The sequence below is a fragment of the Coturnix japonica genome, chromosome 1, assembly GCF_001577835.2.
Source record: "Coturnix japonica isolate 7356 chromosome 1, Coturnix japonica 2.1, whole genome shotgun sequence".
NCBI lineage: Eukaryota > Metazoa > Chordata > Aves > Galliformes > Phasianidae > Coturnix > Coturnix japonica.
This window is the reverse complement of record NC_029516.1, coordinates 119595931-119616233: the sequence shown is the minus strand read 5'-3', so window position 1 is coordinate 119616233 and position 20303 is coordinate 119595931. Positions and strand designations below refer to the sequence as shown.

General features: G+C 43.9%; 1 protein-coding gene across 1 annotated transcript in view; it reads left to right on the top strand.

Annotated features, from left to right (window-relative positions):
- AFF3 (AF4/FMR2 family member 3) overlaps window positions 1-20303 on the top strand; it is a 315282-nt gene that overhangs the window by 228744 nt on the left and 66235 nt on the right. Inside the window, exon 9 of the mRNA XM_015850512.2 lies at window positions 10606-10646. Coding sequence (XP_015705998.1) covers window positions 10606-10646 — 41 coding nt within the window. The remainder of the gene's footprint in view (window positions 1-10605; window positions 10647-20303) is intronic.

Below are 20303 nucleotides of genomic sequence, written 5' to 3'. Positions count from 1 at the left end.
GCTTGTTTCTGGCAGAGCTGTCTGCCAGACAAATCCACCCTGCTGATGCAACAGGATAAAAGTCCTTCCCCATGGACAGTGGCAGTCAGTGTGGCCACATAAGTAGCAATGAGAAATGATTTATTTATCAGGTCCAAAAGCTGTGCTTCAATGGTAGCCAGAAACAAGTGAGACAGAATGCATTTAAAGACTATTTTTTTAATAAAGTGTAGGACTTCTCCCTCTCCTATCTGGATATGGACCAACAGTCATCAAAAACTTAGAAATTACTCTGAAGTGAACAATTACACATACACTTTCTTCCAGAAAGGATAATTTTCAGCAGTCTAGATTAGCACTACTTCTTCCTATGGAATCTAATATTGCAGCTAATTTGAATCAACCTGCAATGGATTTTGAAAGAATCACAGAGTCATAGAGTCACACAGGTTGGAAAAAGATGTTAAAGATCATCAAGTCCAACCACAACCTAACCAAACTACCCTAACAACCCTCCACTAAATCATGTCCCTGAGCACCACATCCAGATGGTTTTTAAACACATCCAGGGATGGTGACTCAACCACCTCCCTGGGGAGCTCATTCCAGTGTGTAACAACCCCTTCTGTAAAGAAGGTTGTCCTGATATCCAACCTAAACCTTCCCTGACACAACTTGAGGCCATTTCCCCTCATCCTGTCACCAGTGAGAAGAGACTAACTCTGCTCTCACTGTAAGCACCTTTCAGATACTGGAAGAGAGCAATAAGGTCTCCCCTCAATCTCTTTTTCCTCAGACTAAACAGCCCCAATTCCTTCAGTCTCTCCTCAAAAGAAATTGCAGGACGGACAAAGTGGCTATAAGCTTTCTTACCATCAAACCTGCTCTGGTACAATGGCACTTTCTGAGCATTCTGGTGTCGAAGATCAGCCACATGAAGAGCAAAGCCAGGTACATCAAGAAGGAGGAACCAGATCAGGCAAATTATAGCATGGCCCTGTTCATCACAAAGACTATTTTTCAGGCAGCGTTAATTATGTGCACATATGCTGCATCCAACTATTTTAACCACATTAAGTCATTTTAGTGTTGTGCTCCCTTATTCACCTCTTCATCAGTGCAATATTCAGTGCTTGATCGGAAGTGAAGACAAGCAGAAGAAGATTGGAGTTGAGAACACAGTGCTGAAGAAAGCAAAAAGAAAAGCAAAAGAAAGCATGGAACCTGCATCCTTGCTACAAAGTTTACGGTTAAGAGTAGCTGGACACTCAGACACTTTCGTGTTTAATCCAAATGGCCTGCTCTGCTCTCTGCCACTGCAACATGAGTGCATTTTCAGACCAGAGGAAACTGCCTTTATAACAGGCTTGCTTAACTCAGCTAAGTCCATTATTTCCTGTGTATTAGAGAATCAATCCTTTTGGTATCCAACACAGCTCAAGTCCAGAGCAAGGTTTAAGCCAGCTGAGCCAAGCCTTTCTGTGGTTTGCCAGCTCTGATTTTATAATCTCTGTGACATCTAAATTTGCACTTCCACCATGCACGACAAGAAGGCCAAGACTGCCTCACTGAAACTGTCGGATGGAACAAAATAAGGGTTCGGTCTTGTCCTGCCAAACTTGGTTCACATCACTGCCTATCTTACAAAATCAGAGTCACTGTCTATCATGCACTGGCAGACAGGATCTAGTTCTAAATACGAATGCCACCACCACGGATGACAGTTGAGGATAAGCCTGACTCTTGGACACAAACAAATTCCAGGCAGATTCAAAGACAGCACTCTGATCTCCATGTGAATCTCTAAAAATAGACCAGGAGATAAAATACAGGCGCTTCTTCTTTATTTCTACATGTTGATGCTGCAACCAAACTAAGTTATAGCTCAAGTACAACTTCTAGGCCTGTCCATCCCTTCTGGTATCACCCTTCTCAACCTCATGCTTTTTCTCACTACCTCCTGTAACTTCCTTAACCACCTTCTTGCTGTCTTTGGTTAGTTTCTTTTCCCTGGTGAATTGGAATTCCTCTATGAACATCTGTTGTGATGGCCATGGGAACTTCTGATGCAATTGATTCAGCAATGCCTGCTGATTTGAAGCAGAAGGAGTGATTATCCCCTACATCTCCAGTCTTGCTTTCCCTCGTCCTTGCACAAATGTTTGTAAAACCTCGCTGAATTAGTTTCACCATCCAGCAGCTTCTGTTGCCACAGGGAGAGCTCTCACTGCAGTCAGCCACTGCCTCTGGGCCTGTGCCCCACACAGGGGTGGCCATAAACCTCTGTTTGCCTTCAGGGAAATTCATTGCAGCATGCCTGCAGGAGGACGGTTAAATAACCCACAGCCACAGATAATTTAGAGCACAAATTAAAGTTGTTTGCAATACCACAGCTATTACAGGCTGTAATAGGAGAGCATACCCCTGACACATTCAGGAGCCCAAAGGGCACGTGCTTGCTTACTCCACTGCATAGTTTCTCTGTTGTTATACCTGTCTGTCCCTGTCAGCCTGTGAGCTTTTAGCACCGGCCAAGCTTTGGAGAACAAGGGAAGCAGAAGACAGAGTGATGAGGACCAGCACCAGCCACAGCCCCACCAGCTGTGCTCCCCTTGGGCACACAGCCTTGGCTGGGGAGGTGCTGGCATCTGTGGTGGCTTTACCCTGATGGACAGCTGAACTCCGCACACCACACTCACTGCCCCTCCTCTATGGAACAGGGTGAGAAATGGCATGGAAAAGGGCAAAAGAGTTGAGATAAGGACAGAATGATCACCACCTAGTTACTGTCACAGGAAAAACATACTCAGCATAGGGAAATGAAGGTTGTGATCCATCCATAATGCTTTATCTCTGTCACTCCTCCGTGTCTGCTCTCTGCCCCTGCTCTTCCAGCCCTCCTGCTCCATTATCCCTGTCTATTTTTTAACTTTTTAAAACTAATTGGACACAGTAGTCCAAATGTGACCTCACCAGGGCAGAGAAGAGGGGGAAGATCACCTCCCTCAATCTTCTGGCCATACTCTTTTTTATGCACCCCAGGCCTTCTTGGTTGTCCACCAGGACCCCCAGGTCCTTGCCTGCAGAGCTCCTCTCCACAGGTCATCCCCTAACCTGTATTGATGCATGTGGTTATTCTTCCCAAGGTGCAAGGCTCTACACTTGCTCTCATCAGTTTCCTCCCTGCCTAACTCTTCAGTCTGCTCAGGTCTTGTTAAATGACATCACAGACTTCAGGTGTGTCAGCCAATCTTCCCAGATTTGTATCATCAGCAGTCTTGCAAGGGTGGACTCTATCCCTTCATCCAGGTCACTGATGAAGATGCTGAACAAGACTGGACCCAGTACCAACCCCTGGGGAGCACCACTAGTTACAGGCCTCCAACAAGACCCTGCACCACTGACGACTACCCTCTGAGCTCTGACAGTCAGCCAGTTCTCAAACCACCTCACCATGCACTCACATAATATGGGACATTTTCTGTCCCATAAAACAAAGATGTTGTGGGAGATGCTGTCAGACACCTTGCTGAAGTCAAGGTACATAATGTCCACTGCTCTCCGCACACTGCTAGTTACAACCAGACTCTGTGCCACTGGTGATTACATCATAGAAGGCTATTAGCTTGGTCCTTCATGGCTACACATGGACATCTGCACTGTACAATGGACTGCAGGGGGATTGCCTGTTCCCCCATGGGATTCTCCTGGGCTTCTGTTGCGTGCCTGGATCACCTCCTGCCCATCCACTGCACTGGCCTTTGTGGATGCAAGAAAAGAAAAGGAACATGGAAAAAAGGAAGAGGTTAAAGAAATAAGAAAGAAATGAATGAAAGTGGTCCACAGGAGGTGACACACTGGTTTCAATCAACTTAGGAAGTTATCCTGTTTTCTTTTTTCTGCTAGCACAGTCCAAGCACTAGTAGTAAGAAATTCTTTGCAGACAATTGGCATAGCACCTCACTGGGCAGATTTACCAGTATATAGGGAAGTAAGGCTTGCATTACCCTCATTTTCACCTATACGGAGCTTTGGAAAAATCCTGATTTAATCCTGGGCTCTCAGACTTTTCACCAAAGCTTGCAAAACCTTTGTCATAACACTGATGTTTTGCCTGAGATATCCTGAGCGTAAGCAGTACTTCAACTACATTGCCTTTTCCTCAACAAGTCTACTTTGGAACCAAAGGATGTTTTCCAAGATGGCCATTGCTTTGCTTGTGATGACTGAGACCTTCCTCCAGCATAGGTGACAATTAACAATTTTTTTATTGTAAAGCTTCAAGGACTTTCCAAAAACCAATGTAAAGTACCAAGGTCCTCCTGCTTGTCTCCACTAAAAAAGATTAAGTCATCTGAAGAAGTGAACTCATCTGCCTTGAAAAGCTGCATGCTGGTCAGGGCCAGAATTCAGGAGAAACCTGAACAGATGCAGAGCAGAAGACTCAGCATTCACAGTTATATAAAATTCTGAATGATTAATACCCATGCTGCTTATGCAGTAATTCGGAGAGCCAAAACACTTAACAAGTATTAACCACCTAATGCAATGCCCTTGAGAGGTATTTAGGTACAGTTAAGTAAGAATTATTATCTCTGTAGGATTGATGGGGAGACAGAGATGGAGACGTGGCCCATTTGAAGCCACATGGAAGTCAGCTGCAAAGCCAGGATTAGCGCTTAGGTCTTTCAATCCCAGGTGCCATGTTCAAGTTGCTAGACTGTACTACCCCTGAAGATTAATAAGGATTAATGGGCAAAGCAGAGGAGAAAGAACAATGTATGCCAAAAAATATAATAATAAAACCCCGGGGTGAAAAATGAATACTGAGGTGTTGAAAAGCCTGGAGAAATCATGAAATCCAGAAAGGGTTTTATGGTTTCTTTAAAGATGTGGTTCTGATGATAACCAACTCCAAAAGGGGAAGGAGGGGAAACCCTTCTAAGTCTTACAGCCTGTAAATCCTAAATAAATATCAACCAGACAGTGAAACTCACATTCACACATGTACACTGCAAATTTACAGAGAAACACTCAAGCTGCAGTTTACAAGTGATTTTAAATCCCTCCAAAACCCACACTGAAAAGTGATCCTCAAACAAAACCTCTAGGAACAGCATAGAGCACAGAGTATTGCACTGAGATAAGGCACATTAAAAAAACACTTAGGATCAGTGGCCTGAACTGGGCTCCTTGTATAGCTCCTGCAGCCAGGAGGACTCAGGGCATTAAGCAGGACATGTCTGTGGGTGTGAACAGGTTTCACTTTATGTTGAAACCTGATGGGAACGCCACTGTGACACAGTGCAGCTCTACACTCCTCATAGAGAATGCTGAAAGCTGGCAAGGGTTTTAAGAGCAGAGAGAATATGTTTGGAAAACGTGCCTTGGAGTGAAAGCTTGGAGTGAAGCACAACGAATAAGTAGAATCATAGAGTGCTTTGAGTTGGAAGGGACCTCAAAGCCCACCCAGCCCCACCCCCTGCCGTGGGCAGGGCTGCCCCCCACCAGCTCAGGCTGCCCAGGGCCCCATCCAACCTGGCCTTGAGAGCTTCTAGGGATGGGGCACCACAGCTTCTCTGGGCAGCCTCTGGGCCTTTCTGCCCTCTGAGTGAAGAATTTTTTCCTAACATCTAACCTAATTCCCCCCTCTTTAGTTCATAATTGTTACCTGTTATCCTATCACTGCAATCCCTGATAAAGAGTCATAGGCAGTTGGAAATGACTTCTAAGATTATCCAGGCCAAATGTCCACCTAACACCAATATTTCCCCACTAAACCGCGTCCATTAGTGCAACATCCAGATGTTTCTTGAACACCTCCAGGGACGTCCCTCCTGTATTTCCTGTAGGCCCACTTTAAGTGCTGGAAGGTCTCCCCAGAGCCTTCCCTTCTCCATCTGAACAACTACAGCAGTAAAGACATCTTGCATCAACCCTAGCTTGTAAAAGTTCATCTAGAGTTCAGTAGGTGCATGGTGGCATCCAGCAGTTTGGACGGCTGGTAATAAGGGAGGCACTCACTTAGAGCACAAATGGATCGCTGCATCATTCCAAGGCATAGCCTGCCACCCAAGGAAGACAAGGATACTCTGGAAGCAACACAATTTTCTTACACACAGGCAGTAAGAATTGTTACACCATGACCACAGAAACAGTCCTGATTCTCACCTTATGTACATCTGCACCACCTCAGTGAAGCCTACGCTGTACCTGGTATAACTCCACACAATTGCCATGACTGAACTCTCTTGCAGTAACACAGTGATTAGAGGAAAAATGGAAAACAAAGTGTCTGAGTCACCAGTGGTCACTTTATTGGCTTTTATTTGCCAAAGCATGCTTTGAGTGATGTAAAGGAAAATGCATCCATCGTCCGTCTGCAGTGCTTCCAAGACACTCTTCCAAACCCCATAAAATATTCTTCAGTAGTTCTCATTTGCTTCTTTTCCAAAAACGCCTCAAGCCCAGTGGTTTATGAAGTAATCCTTTTCCAACTAGATTTGAAAATAAATAAATAAATAATCTGGGGACCACTCAGCACTCCTGGATCTCCAGCTCAAGAGAGCCGTATTCAGTCCATCCTCTTCGCTGCTCAGTCCCAATTACTATGAAAGTATTTAATTTCCTCTCTGATTTCCCTTCAACAACAGATTGCAGTTTGTGACACTTCATGTAATTTTGGTAGCTCATTTAACACACACTGAAACATGAATATCTGTTGTTTATGCTCCCAAGCTCTGGCTCACTGAAATAAAGGATGGAGAAAGGAGAGGCAGGCTCTGGAAATTGAGAACCTGAATGTGATTACTACTGTCTGAAAACTTGTTTTGTCTTAGTAGTCTTGGGGTACAGCTAGAATCTTTCATGAATGATTAATGAACTATAAGCAGATCAATGAAACTCTGCCCTAAATGTATCTAGAACCAATTCAGGTGAGGGACGAAGAAGTCTAACCAGCCAGTATCCTGTAATTTACAACTCTTGATGTAGTGAAATGGAGTAATCCATCACACTTACTGTGGCTAGTTTCTCAAGCCTAAGTACCTGAGTCACCTAAGGGATATAATTTTTTTCCTACCCCGCTTCCTACTCAGCATTAACGTTATTATGTCATGGGCTGGCCTTCAATATCCTTGTTCGTTCTGGGGAAACCCTCCCTCAGTGAGTAACCCTGTTAGTTCCGGGAACAAAAATGTTAGGGATACTCTTAGAAGTGGTGAACATATCAGAGTACAGCATAATCACTTATCAAGAGAATATTCAGCTTCCCACAGAATTCCTTTTAGTGATCATTCTTGGGGATCTTAAAATTCTGGCAGCAGCAAAATTATTTCTTACCCCTAATTTATATAAGCATCACAAACACTTAGTTTCAGGAATAATAAGGAATGTATAACATATTCTCACCTTCTTTCTTGACGGATGGTGAGCTGGTCTCAGTAAAGTTGTTAATGATGTAAAATAAGATGCAAATTAAGTTGCAGAATCAAAAGCAAGGTATTCCAAAACAGTGGTGAGGGAAGTTTATGATACCAAGTACCACACATTTTTTTTACATTGCTACATAGATAATGTCGGCATATTAGAAACATAATAAATCAAAGAAAACTGTTTCTACAGCAAGAGTTTCCCAAGCTCTAGGTCAGGACCCTCCATGGATATTCACAAATAAACTTGAATGGGGTCACAACAAACTGTTAGCAAGAACCAGGGGCAGATATTTCCCCACAGGTTGAGCAGCCAAGCCCTGTAGCAAGGGAAGGAGAGGACTGTAATTAGTGGCTGCGAGTCTTTATTCTTGCTAGGGAACTGCTAACTACCTTTAATTACAACAGCTCGCTTTCTCCAGGAGACTGGAGCAATATAGGGCAGAATTAAAATTGCCAGATAGTTGCTAACTGCCTTTCATTGCAGGCAATAGATCTGTTTCTCCAGGGAGGAAGAGTATGTTTTCAACTGGATGGTATTCCCCATTCATTCAGAAATGGGGCCATTACCAACTCAAGGAGTCACGAAAACTTGCAGTCAAACATGGCTGTGTTTTCAAACCATGTAAGAAAGAAATCAATAGTCTCATTTATAGAATGTGCCACCACCAGGCACAGAGCGAGGTGTCCCCTGCAACCTGCGTTGCATCCTGGTGAAGAAGGACACCTATTAAACTACTTAATATGAGAAGCCAATTGAAAAAGTAGAATGATCTATCTGAAAAGTACTTGTATATTTCTTTCTGCTGCATTCATCTGAATGCACTTGCTTGCCCAGAAGGGATCACCTTTTCAATGCTGTCAGCAGCTGGATGTACCAAAATGGAAACTAGAGACTGGCACTTGAGGCTGCAGCCCAGCTTCACATAACCCAGCTCAGTTTAACATTCTCTGCAGATCACGACAGGAGTCCTCTCCTCTTCTCTCCTTAAGGTTGCTTCCACCTGGTCTGGGAGACAAAGAACCCAGCTCTTCTTCCTCTTTCAAAATTGGAAGTTTTGGAGAAATACAAGAGTGGTATATGCATCCCACATCCCCATGTTAGGGAGCTTTTAGGATCATCAAAGCCCACATGTGCCTCCATGGGGTCTCTGTAATGTCTCTGAGGACTTGATACAGAACAACCATCTCCTTCAGTGCCTTCTGTCTCCTTTGGCCACCACATACCTTGCTCCAGTTGAGCTCTGCATTTCCCCAGAAAGGAATAGGAGAGATAAAAATAGATTCAACGTCCAGGTTACAAATGAAAGGATAAATAAATAAATAAATAAATAAATAAATATAGGAAAAGTGCTGTTTTTCAGCTGCATCGGTTTTCTAACCTGCTTCATTGCACCACCTGTGGCGGTCTAAGCCAAGAGTGGGAAATAATTAGAAGTGTCTTACAGAGCACTGCCACATAGTGGCTGCCTGCAAGGGAAGGGTGGGAGAAGAGTGACTGTGACTTGAGTGGTGTCTGCATTACTTGGCTCTGGGGAAGGGATCTGATAGTGAAGGGAGTCTCCTGAGCTTTGCAAAGGCATCGCACGCTGCAGAGGTCAACATTAAGTCACAGGATATCCTTAAACCTAAGGTTTGGGTCTTTCCTGAGTCTTTGCACCAGCAGTGAGGTGAAATTGTTATAGTGAGTCCCTACCAAAGGCAAGAACAAACACAGTGCCAATGTGCTGAAATGGAGAGCAGTTGAAAAAAAGTGTACCCAAAGAGCATGAAAGTATGTTGAGCTACTAGAGATAATAATATGACAGGGTTCCCATTACTATTTTTCTAACACTAGAGTCATCAGGTGTGTGCCATGGGCACTTTCCCATTCAGCTGGTGGTACCTACCCAGCCCTTGCCACGGGCTCTCTGCTGAATGCTGAAGTTAAAGGAGAACCCACTTGTGAGCCATTCTGCTGGCAATGGATGCAGCATAGTCTTTATCTCCTGACAGCCACCAGCTCAGGCTGCCCAGGGCCCCATCCGACCTGGCCTTGAGCACCACCAGGGATGGGGCACCACAGCTTCTCTGGGCAGCTGTGCCAGTGCCTTACCAGCCTCTGAGGGTAGAATTTCCTCCTAACATCTAACCTCCCTACCTTCATGCTCTCCAGTTCTGACCAGAATGCCATTTTGTGCATTCAGGGCTGGGGATGCAGCCTCCCCTATCTTAAGAAGCCAGAGGGATTGTTTGCAAAACATACTTGCTGGTGGCTGCAAAGAGAAAATGTATGTTCAGTTCCCTCCCTTATCCATGCCGTGTGGATTTGTGTCCCTTCTGTGCCAGGCGAGGCACAGCTCAGATGAGGAAAAGAGAGGAGGGCAGCCGCAAGCAGAACTGGGGCTTTAAAGCAGATTTTCAGAACATTATGGATTTCATCTTTGCTTAGCAGCTAATTACTGTGCCGAAGCCATGAATCACCCTGCTTGAAGTGATTCAAGAAGGGGAAAGAATAATAATAATAAAGTGGCAAACCAGCTCGGGGATAGGCTTGGGAGTCCTATTAAACTTGAGAGGCTATGATTCTATTCCCAGGACTGCTGGCTAACACAAGAACAAGCACCATGCTTCCCCACCCCATCCAAAGAGTTGTGCTAGGCAAAAAACCGAGGAGCAAACCAGCAACAGGTCGATCCTGAACTGCATAGCCAAGGGTTGCCAGCAGATTGACATGGCAGCGCTCTGGAAAAGTCTGCGGCAGCCCTGGCAGGCTTCGCTAAATCTGTAATTATAGCTACGGGCTTCGTCGCACAAGGAACCAAATATGTGATGTTTGTTTCTGTGGAAGAATGGGAGGAGACTGATGGTAAAGGAGAGGGAGTGGGAGCGCAGAGCGGGGAGAGGGGAAGGAGGAGAGCTGAGCCCTGCAGAGTTCTCTCTCAGAGACCTGCAGAAAACGTCTAAATAGAGCAGTTCAGACCTCAAATACTGCACCGTGCTCTGACAGCCTCCTGGTTTATGGCACGCTTAACAAAGTGCTCTTACACTGACCAGGCTGGAATGTCCATTTCGCTGTAGAGTCTCTGCTACTTCGGTAGTACTTTAAAATTTGGACACGTGACAAAAATGTGTGTAACGCATTTTTTGAAGTGTTGATTGTGCTCGTAATTTTAAAGTCAGAATATAAAATAAACATCTCTGCCCTTTCTTCCAGCAGGCAGCACAGAGATCTGCTCTCCGCGTTCTGTCTGACAGGTACATTTTGTCATTTTTATGAACTATAAATTGCTTTATGAAACGTTGAGCCCTATTTATTGTGGCGTATAACTCATAATCGGATTTTGTCCCCAAAGTATCTGCGAACTGGGATGTTAAACATTTTGCATGCTTGGATTTGTCATGCATGTGTAGAGTTTATTACTGCAAAAATCGCAGTCTTGTTGTATTTCATACAGAGTATGCAGAATCCCTTGTTGTGATACCAAACGAGAGATAAGGAACTTACTGCGGAAGGCATGAATGATGCAGTAAATTCTCAGCTTTAGAGTTTGCTGAGATATATCTAAGCTCATTTTTCAGCAATAAGTACTTCATTTATTTTGAGATGTTCTCTTTTGACTTTTTCCAAATTCTTTCCCTGGGAATTGCTCTTCCTGTGATGAGATTCTCCATACATTTCATGCACAAAAAACAATGTCTTTTTTTCCATCCCTTAAGTTTTGAGGGATGGGTATTTTAGATGAATTTAATTCCTTTTTTTTTATTATTATTTTCATTTCTGGAGCTGCAGTGCTTCAGGCAGATAAGCAAGGGACCAAATCCTCAGCTAGCATTCAGGTTTTACTCAGCTCTTTTTCAAGTGAATTTCCATCAACTTCAATGGGAAAGTGGCCCAAGCAAGGAATTCGGGATTTGGGCCACAGTAAATGTTATAGTTGGGCCGTAAGTCTGCACAGGTATTTACCTTAAATGACTTTTATGAAAGAGGATTGATTGAAATATAAGGTAGCTTTCTAAGACGGTCCTGATTTCTTTTCCAGTTTTGGGAACAGGGGGTGGGGGAGAGGGAGAGAGACCGTACATTTTAGTGCCTGTGAAAAAGAACCAGCAGATTTACATTTATCCACAAATGAGGCACTGTGTCATGCAGGCTGACACAGAGTAAATTTCCCCCTGCCTCGCTGGCAGCCCCCTCCACCCGCCTGGCCCCCTGCCCCCGCCTCCCTGGGAATAAGCAGTAATTGACTCTCGAAGCCAGCCCGGGCCGGGATTTCTCCAGAGCAGAGCCTGTCACTTAGGCTGAATTATATCTTGTGCACGGATGAATAACATTTCTCTCTGCTCTGAGGCTAAGGCTGCCAAAATTATCGACACCCCACCACCACCCGCACAGTTTACAAACACTGTTTTTTTTTAGGGGGAGAGGGATGTCCCCCTTAAGGAAAAAAGATGCCAGGGATGTGAGTGAAATCAGTGCATTGGTTGTAGGGCGTGTGAGTATTGGCTGTGGAGGGGACAAACTCAGAGGGAAAGAAGAGTCTGTGCAGCAACAAGGAGGATGGAGGAGTGGAAGCTTCTACACCATGCATAGAGCTTTTGACATGGTGGGGACATCGCTCTGATAGTGGGTGGCTTCTAAGCACCTTTGCCTGTGCTGAATGAGGAACATTCCTACAGGGCTGCCCCTGGAAGCAGTTAGCGTTCCCCAGGTCTTGCGCTGTGCCTCCTAGGAAGAGCAGTGCTGGTGTTGGATAGATGGTCCCAGCCTCTCTGAGGTGTGAACAGTGGGCCAAAAGTAGCCTTTCAGCCTTGGCTGAGGTGAGGGCACCAGCAATATGGATGCTCAACACTCATGTCCCAGCAGCAGCAAGGAGCACCAGCATGTCCCAGTGCCAGGGGAGGCAGTGGGTTAAATCAAGCTTTCAACAGTTTCAGCCATTATTCTTTTCAGAAAAAAAAAACAAAAAAACAACTATTCTTCATTGCTCTTATTTCAGCTTTTGCTTTCGACTTCTGTTAAAAAGGTAACAGCTAGCTAAACTGAAAGAGGATGGGGGAGGGTGGGGAGAGTTTTGAAACCTATGGCCATTGATTTCTTCAGTGTGTTGCACACGGTCTTGTTTTCAGCCTGCCACAGTAACCCCCAATAGATTTATCTGCAAACACAAAGATTAGTGACCCAGAAGCCTGACTGAAACAGCTTTTCTGCTTCCAGAAGACAGGTTGCTCTGCACATGCACTGACTGTTTTGTCAGGAAAGATGCACAGGCCCCATTAGCTTTTCATTCTCTCGTGAAAAACCCTCAGTGTTTATACAGCACAGCTTGGTTTTAATTTTATTATGCTCTTTGGTAAAGTGTTCTAACTACAAGGATTGCTCCATTTCTGGGATGGAGAAGAACAAAAATTTAACTCGTATACCTTAATGATACAGTGCCAGTATGTCTTCAGCTGTCTGACTCTCATATCCATTGCCCAAATAGCTTTTAAATTAAGAAAAATGTCTGTACCTGAAATATTCGGTGTGATCTGTTATTATTTAACAGTGAGCGGTGCGGTTAAGCCAGGTCTTAAACCCGCTTAATCCCACTGAGCTAAATAGATTTTATTATTGACTCCCATGGTCCTGGAACTCTGACCTCGGGACTGAAGTTAAAAGCTAATTTTGTGCAGTCTGTTCCACTAACCCAGAAGGACTTGCTCACTGGACACATTTGCGATGGGGAATGTCCAGCTGTAAATTACAGATGTTTGTAATCATACTCAAACACAACACTCATTATTGTTCTTTTGTTCTTTTTCGGCTGAGAAGCCCACCATGAGGGAGACCGCACTTAATCCACACATTAAATTTACTTGCAGCTCATATTCATGCTCAAGATAAGATTTTCCATGAAGTAAAGATTTACAGTGGTTCTAGGGCACTCCTATTCCCCTAGCTGCTTTTATTTCTCTATACTGCAGTATGGGCCAAGTGGGTCTGCCTGAGGGTTTTGAATGCTTAGAGGAAAGCCTCATGCCACCGCTGAATTTCCTCTCTCACTGTAATAGGGAAAAGCTGTCTCATTCCCTGCAGTGCTTGGGTGGTACTTATGAGAGATGTCTAATTCACAGTCCCAACCTATTATCCTCTTTGTTTCCTTACTGCGGAGGATCAGACAGACCCACTAGCTCCACTAGACAGAGCAGGAGCTGAGCTGGCAAAGAGGGCACTGAGCCGTGTAGCCATGCTAGACAGCTCCCCATCCTACTGATAAGCCTGCAAGGAGCCCAGCTCTCTGGCTTACACTTAGCACCTGGTTAATATATATGTTTCACCCATGCCTGAACTGCTAAGTACAGGCTGCTAATAAATCTTTTTGACTTACCACCTTGGGCAGCTGATAGACAAAGCATCTCAACATTAACATCAGTTTTGCAGGGTAGACAAGCTCCATTCAGAGAGTTTGATGAGCTCCATGGTCTGTCTGATCTTTGGTCTGCTTTCATCTTTGGTGGAAGGAATAATACTTCACATTTCCAGGTCACCATGCCCTCTCTATCTATATTTGGTCACAGTTAGGATGCAGGATGTGCAGTATGTGTTGTTTTACTATTATGGATTACTATTATGGCCAGTTTTACTCAAGGTCCTGCAGGCAGAGAGATGGTTTGGGAGCAGGAGTGATGCCAAGCTGCTTTTCAGGGGTTGTGTTCAATGGCTCTATGTCCGGGTGAAGGCTGGTGATGGGCCGTGTCCCCCACAGGTCCATCTTGGGACTGGTACTCTTCAGCATCTTTACCAGTGATGAGATCAAATGCACCCTCAAAAGTCTGCTGATGACACCACCAAGCTGAGTGGTGCAGTTGATATGGCAGAAGGAAGGAATGCCATCCAGAGGAACCTTGTTAAACTAGGGGAAGTTTTTCACTGAGAGTATGGTGTGGTGCTGGAGCAGGTTGCTTGGAGAGGTGTGGATGCCCCATCCCCAGAGGAGATCAAGGCCAGGTGGGATGAGATCTGATCTGGTCCTTGGTCTAGAGGTTGGCAACCCTGCCTGTGGCAAAGGGTTGGAATTTGATGATTGTTCAGGTCTCTTTCAACTCAAGGCAGTCTATGATTCTCTAATTCTGTGATAGCATCACTTTTCATGCTGAGCGAGCCCTCCACACAAGAGGCAGTGTGGTCAGCTTATCAGCAAGTGACTCAGCTTGCTGGATGGCCTGCAAGCTTTGACGTGACAGCACTGTCTGATCAGTGACAGCCACAGGGAAGCTCTGGCTCAGGACAGCTGCTCTGGGTCCCAGCAGAGAATGAAGGAACTGAGAAAATGGACTCTATGGGATGCAAAGACTGGCTGGAGGGGAGTGTGTACACTCAGTGCTCTTTGCCATAGGAACAGATGCACGGCTCCAGCAGAGCTAGTACACTGCTTATACCTTCAGGATTATCTTTGCAAGGAAAAAAGAGAGTGTCTTTGACAAGGGATTTTGATTTACCATTAATCCCTTACATGAAAGCTCATCTGATTGAAAATGCTGGTGTCCCACAGGTGTAGCCCTCCTGTTCTGTATGGCATAGCAAACAGTGATGGCTGCTGCAGCTTGTGGCAGAAAAGATCTGAAGTTTCTCAGCCCTCCTGGGTACAGAACTTGAAGGAGAGAGTAGTGCTGTGTATTTCATATAAGATGTTCTTTCCACTACCGGAGGCTGCTGTGAATTGCTGAAAAGGAGCTTTCAAAGGAAAGCCCATGGAAGGCTTGGAATGAGAAAGAACAGATAGATACCTGAGTAGAATTGGATTCTATTTCCCTTTATTTAACTTGGAAACAAGATCTGTAGCACCTGTCTGTTCACTATTGGATGCTTTCTCATACCTTGACTATTGCTGGTTCTTCTTTGGATTTGTTCTACAGTGGCTCTGGAGATGCAATTTGATTGCATTGCAAAGCTGTGTGAGAAGGTATGGCAGAGCTGTCCCAGGGAATTTTAGCAACACTGAGCACCAGCTAGCTATGCTAAATACTGTGATTATTTTGGTGTTTAGAGAAAGAAAAAGAACAGTTGAGATGTGTTTTTATTCTTCAAGGAAGCGATAGCAGTTTTCTGTCATGACAGTCAACATTTCCTGGCTCCCTGTGAGCAGCCCCATGCACTCCCAATAGCTTCTCAAAGATTTCTGAGGGAGAAACATGAGCATTTTGGAAAATATGTGTCCACTAAAAGAAAGATCTGACTAGTAGTTTCTCATGTATTTTCTTTGGTTTACTAGAATCCATGTGTGGATAAATACAGAGTTAACACAAAGTGAAAAAGAGACAAGGTGCATGTCTGGGGCCTTTTTGCATATTGGTAAGGGGAAAACAGGTCCCACTGCTGGCTGGCAGCTTGAAAAATATGCAAAGTGCTATTGGGAAGAAGAGTGTATATGTGTGCAGCATATGAAGTGCCTCAGCATATGATTAACCTCACTGGGTATGTAGTAAATAGTAGATAACTGTGATCAAAAAAGTATTCATGTGATTTATCAAGCTGAGCAACTGTGCATTTTGCAGTGAAGCAGGAGGTCAATCCTGAAATCTAGGGCAAGCAGAGCAATAGGAAATTGCAGGGACTAAGAAGTTAATCATACCGTTGGACTGCTTCCATCTGGTTTTGAAAGACAGAGTCAGTGCAGTGCTAGCAAGGACTCTTCACGGCAACGGATCAGGAATTAATTTTTTCAGCAAATCTTCAGCTATCATTTGCGGTAACACAGGCTTATAAAAATGTAATTTAATTTCTTGGGAATAAATCACATAGGGCAAGAAGTGTGAGACTGTTTTTGTTGTTGTTGTTGTTTTTTCTTTAATGTGTGTATCTGAGGCAAAAAGAAAAAGGAAAAAAAAAAAGAAAAAAAAATGGTGAGTAAAGGAAAAATAGCAAAAATCCGCGAGGAAACAAACAGTAACGATATGAAACCTGGAAGGCAGAAATGGTCGTCTGGTTAAATCATGCAGGTAATTGTCTTTGAAAAATCAGTTTGCAGTTGGGAACCTTCTACATTTTTATGACCCTTGGAGGCATAATCTTCTGTAACCTATCTGTCCATCTTCATCAGCATGGGTCAAAGGAGTACTGCCTTAAAGTATTGTTGAACCGATGCTCTGAACACCATTCCCATATATCATGGGTACATAGCTATGGGCAGTGAATTTGTTAATGTATTCTGTGTTTTCTTTGTTATTGATATTACTTACTGATATTTCAATGAGACTTGAACATTATGCTCCCTTTGGGCGTTGACAGTGCCTGTAGGCGAGGAACATGCTGTAAAACAAGGGGGATTTTAACCTTGATAGTAACACCAGTAGCTCAGACTTGCTTTATTGGAAGACTTAAGGAGGGCAGTTAGTTGATAACATTATGCGTTTCTTTCTTCAACAGTGGGATAAGAGAATAGAGAGACCTGTACTATGAATGATGTATTGCACTATTTTTAGTGCTATGCTTAAAAAGTGAAATCTTATAAATACCTTTGTATCTATTTCCTGATAGTCTGAAGAAAAAGAGCTCAGGTTTACACGGCACTAATAGCAGGAAACCGGGGATCATGCTGTTCCCACAAATCACCACACTTCCATTACCACCTTATTTTAAGAAATGCTGAAAATTCATAGCAAGCAGCAGCACCTCAGCCTGGCCCAGTTACATGGTGTTAGCATAAGGCTTTTACATTTTGTGGTCATCCCTCTGTACTCAGCCTTGATGAGTACAAAACTGTGTTCAGTTTTGGGCCCCTCACTACAAGAAGGACCCTGGAGCATACCTGTAAAGGCAACCAAGCTGGTGAGGGGTCTGGTACACAAGTCTTCTAGGGTGTGCCTACCTTATCAGAATCAGTGCAAACTGGGTGTTCTCATGGACACACAGGACTTTTGTAAAAAAAAAAAAAAAAAAAAAAAAAACCCTAACTTGTATGTCTCAAGGACCACCAGATTCCCTTTGCAGCATCTGCCACTTACAGGCACCCACAGCTCTTAATCCCAAAATCATGGAGGTCCTAGTAGTTGCAAAAGTCTCTTCCCATCCAAGGAATTCATTCCTTCCTCTAAAAACATCTTTCTTTATGTACACAGCCACCTTCAAGCTCTGTTCCCTATCAGAGCTTCCAAAGGAGGGACTTGATCCCACATTCCTAACACAGCCAAATTCAAATTGTTATGAGCTTTTGATGGGTAAGAAATGTCACAAGAAAGCTGTAGGGCTTGAACTAGCTATAGAGAAATACTTCTTCTGTGCATATGAAAAGTCTTTCATGCAGTCATCAGGAGGAGGAGGTATGTTTATATGCTTTTCAGCCAACATTGACAAATTAGGTTTGCATGCAGACTTTTGGGTTCACTCGAGTAGTTTGAGGCAGCAGGGAGTATTTTTTTTCATGGTTGATGAGAAAAGTAAATAGAAAAATGACAAGTTCCTGGTTTAGTTTGATTGAGAGATTTTTCTGCATGAAATGAAAGCTTAAATCGCATAATTGTTTTTAACGTTCTGAATCCCATAGTCATTCTCTTTGTGGCTCATCAATGACTCAGTTAGGAGCACACTAACCACAATTCTTACCTTATACAAAACTCCACACTTTGAATTGTGTTTGAGGCTTCGGTGACCAGATTTTCACTGGTACATATCAAAATAGCTCCACTGATTTCAGGAGTGTTATCTCTGTTTTCACCCGCTGAGGACCTGACACCAGCGGTTTAGAAATGTTTCTAGCTCTTAAAATGCATATTGCTGAGTATGGGCAGTTCCGAAAGTGCCTAAGCGGGTCCTTTCACAGAGCTGGACTATGTGCAGGCTTCATGATCTGGTAGCAGTTGCAGTTCAACTCATCCTGACTGTCCATCAGGCAGCCAAACCAGCAGGGCTGCTGGGAAGTCATGCGGGCTCCTCAGCCACTGGGGTTCTTTTGATGGAAACCAAAACCCGGAAAGCTGAAATGGCTCCAAATTTGCAAGGTTTCTGTCTCAGTCAGCATTTCCAGGTGGTCTGCTCGGTGACATTTCCTTCACAAATGATGAGAGCACTTTCTGTTTTATTTTTCATTACTACTGCTTTCTTCTGGGGTTCCATTTCATGGGAAAGTTCAAAATTGGAGGGGTTGGTTCCATCCTGGAATAGTGTGAAGTTTCAAAACCCTCCTCAAAACAGAAGACCTTCCTTCTCTCAAGGATACTATTTATAGTAGGCTGCCCTTTCTGCAGTCAGAGAAGGGCCAGATAGTATGATGACTTTGTGCTCTCATGTGTTTTTAACTTAGATGAAAAATTAGGTCTGGATTGAAACTAGGTGTAAAGAGTCCATATTCAGATATTACACTTTTATAACCTGAAAATGATCTAATTTTAAAAGGCAGAAATAAATAGAAATTACTTAAATTAAATTAGATTTTTTATTTTTTATTTTTTTGCAAGGGGTATGATTTAAATGAGACACATTCTATTCACTAACACAGACTGCAATCTTCTGGCATTTTAGCAAAAATGGAAAATTATTTATTTTAAAGGTAGGTATTTTATGCCTAATGAAATTTACTTTTTATACCGGTGTACCTTCTGCTATAAAGATTTTAAAGGTCTTTTTCACCCTTAACTCTTCATTCTTGCATGTCCCCTTCTCACACACATTCGCAAAGAAGAGAGTAGGTCCTTTTCTGTGCAAATCCAGCACCCAAATAATTCACAAATAGCACTCACTCATTATTTACTGGCACAATCAAGCATAACTGCTCCAAATGAACTAACAGTTTGTTTAAAAAAAAAAAAAACCAAAAACATACCAGGGGAACAGGGTTAAAGAATCTCATGATTCTGATTTACACAACAGATAAAAATCACCCCAGAAGTCACAGAGACCTGCCAAGTAAATCTCTTGCTTCGTAATGATCCTTTAAGACACTTTAACATGCTTTTGTGAGTTTCTGCACTGGTGCTGGCTTTAGCTCATGCTGTAGGTGCCCGGGGAGGTCTGTGCTGGTTCATATCCATGTAGGTGGTGACTGCTGCTGGTGCTCGTGGCAGTGCCTGGTTGCCAGCAGCCCTGTGGGAGGTCACATCTTCCTTTATCTTCCTTTCCACAACCTGTTTAGAGTGGAATGAGATAAAACAGACACACAGAGCCTCTATCACAATCATCACCCTTTCTTGCTCCCCTTCTTTCCAGGGTGTCACCAACTGGGCCTTCCAAATGCCCCCTGACAGTTTCTTGAGCCTCCCTTGCTGGCTCTCTAACCATTACTCACGGCACTTTTCCTGCCAAATCTGCCCCTTCCCTGCACCTCAAAACTACTAAAACCCCAAAAGGACACGTGGAGCCTTCACAGGTCACCAGCTACTGCCAAAAGGTTGACACAGCTCCCATTGCTGGAGGGGTTGGCCTGCCTTCCAAGACCACAGTGAAGGTCAGGACAAGTTGTCTGGTTTTGTGACACCACAGACACCAGCATAAGCATCTTGCCAGCATGTGGTGGGACACAGCCTGGCCAGGTGTTAGTGAGGGAACAGTGCTACCACCAACACAGTTACCCCTTGGCCACCTGCCTCCAAAATCCATGTAAGATTTCTGCCTGCCCCTCAGGTTTTCACCCTGCAGTTCCCTACAATATCCATCACTCATCCCTGCTAATAATGCCCTCAAATACTGATCTCCTGAAGCTGCTTCTTTTAAGGTCATTGTGTCCCTTCTTCTAAAACTTAATAATCTTGATACTGACCATGTGGAGCTAGAGAGTTTGTAAATATTTGTATTGACAACATTATTCCTTTGATAGCAGACACTAGGACAATATTTCCCACATTAAAAGGGCTCTTGGGGAGGGCTTAGGAACTCTGGCCAGGCAAAAATAGTTGCCTGAAGGAAGAGGAAAAACCTTGGAGAATTACCAGACTCTTTTT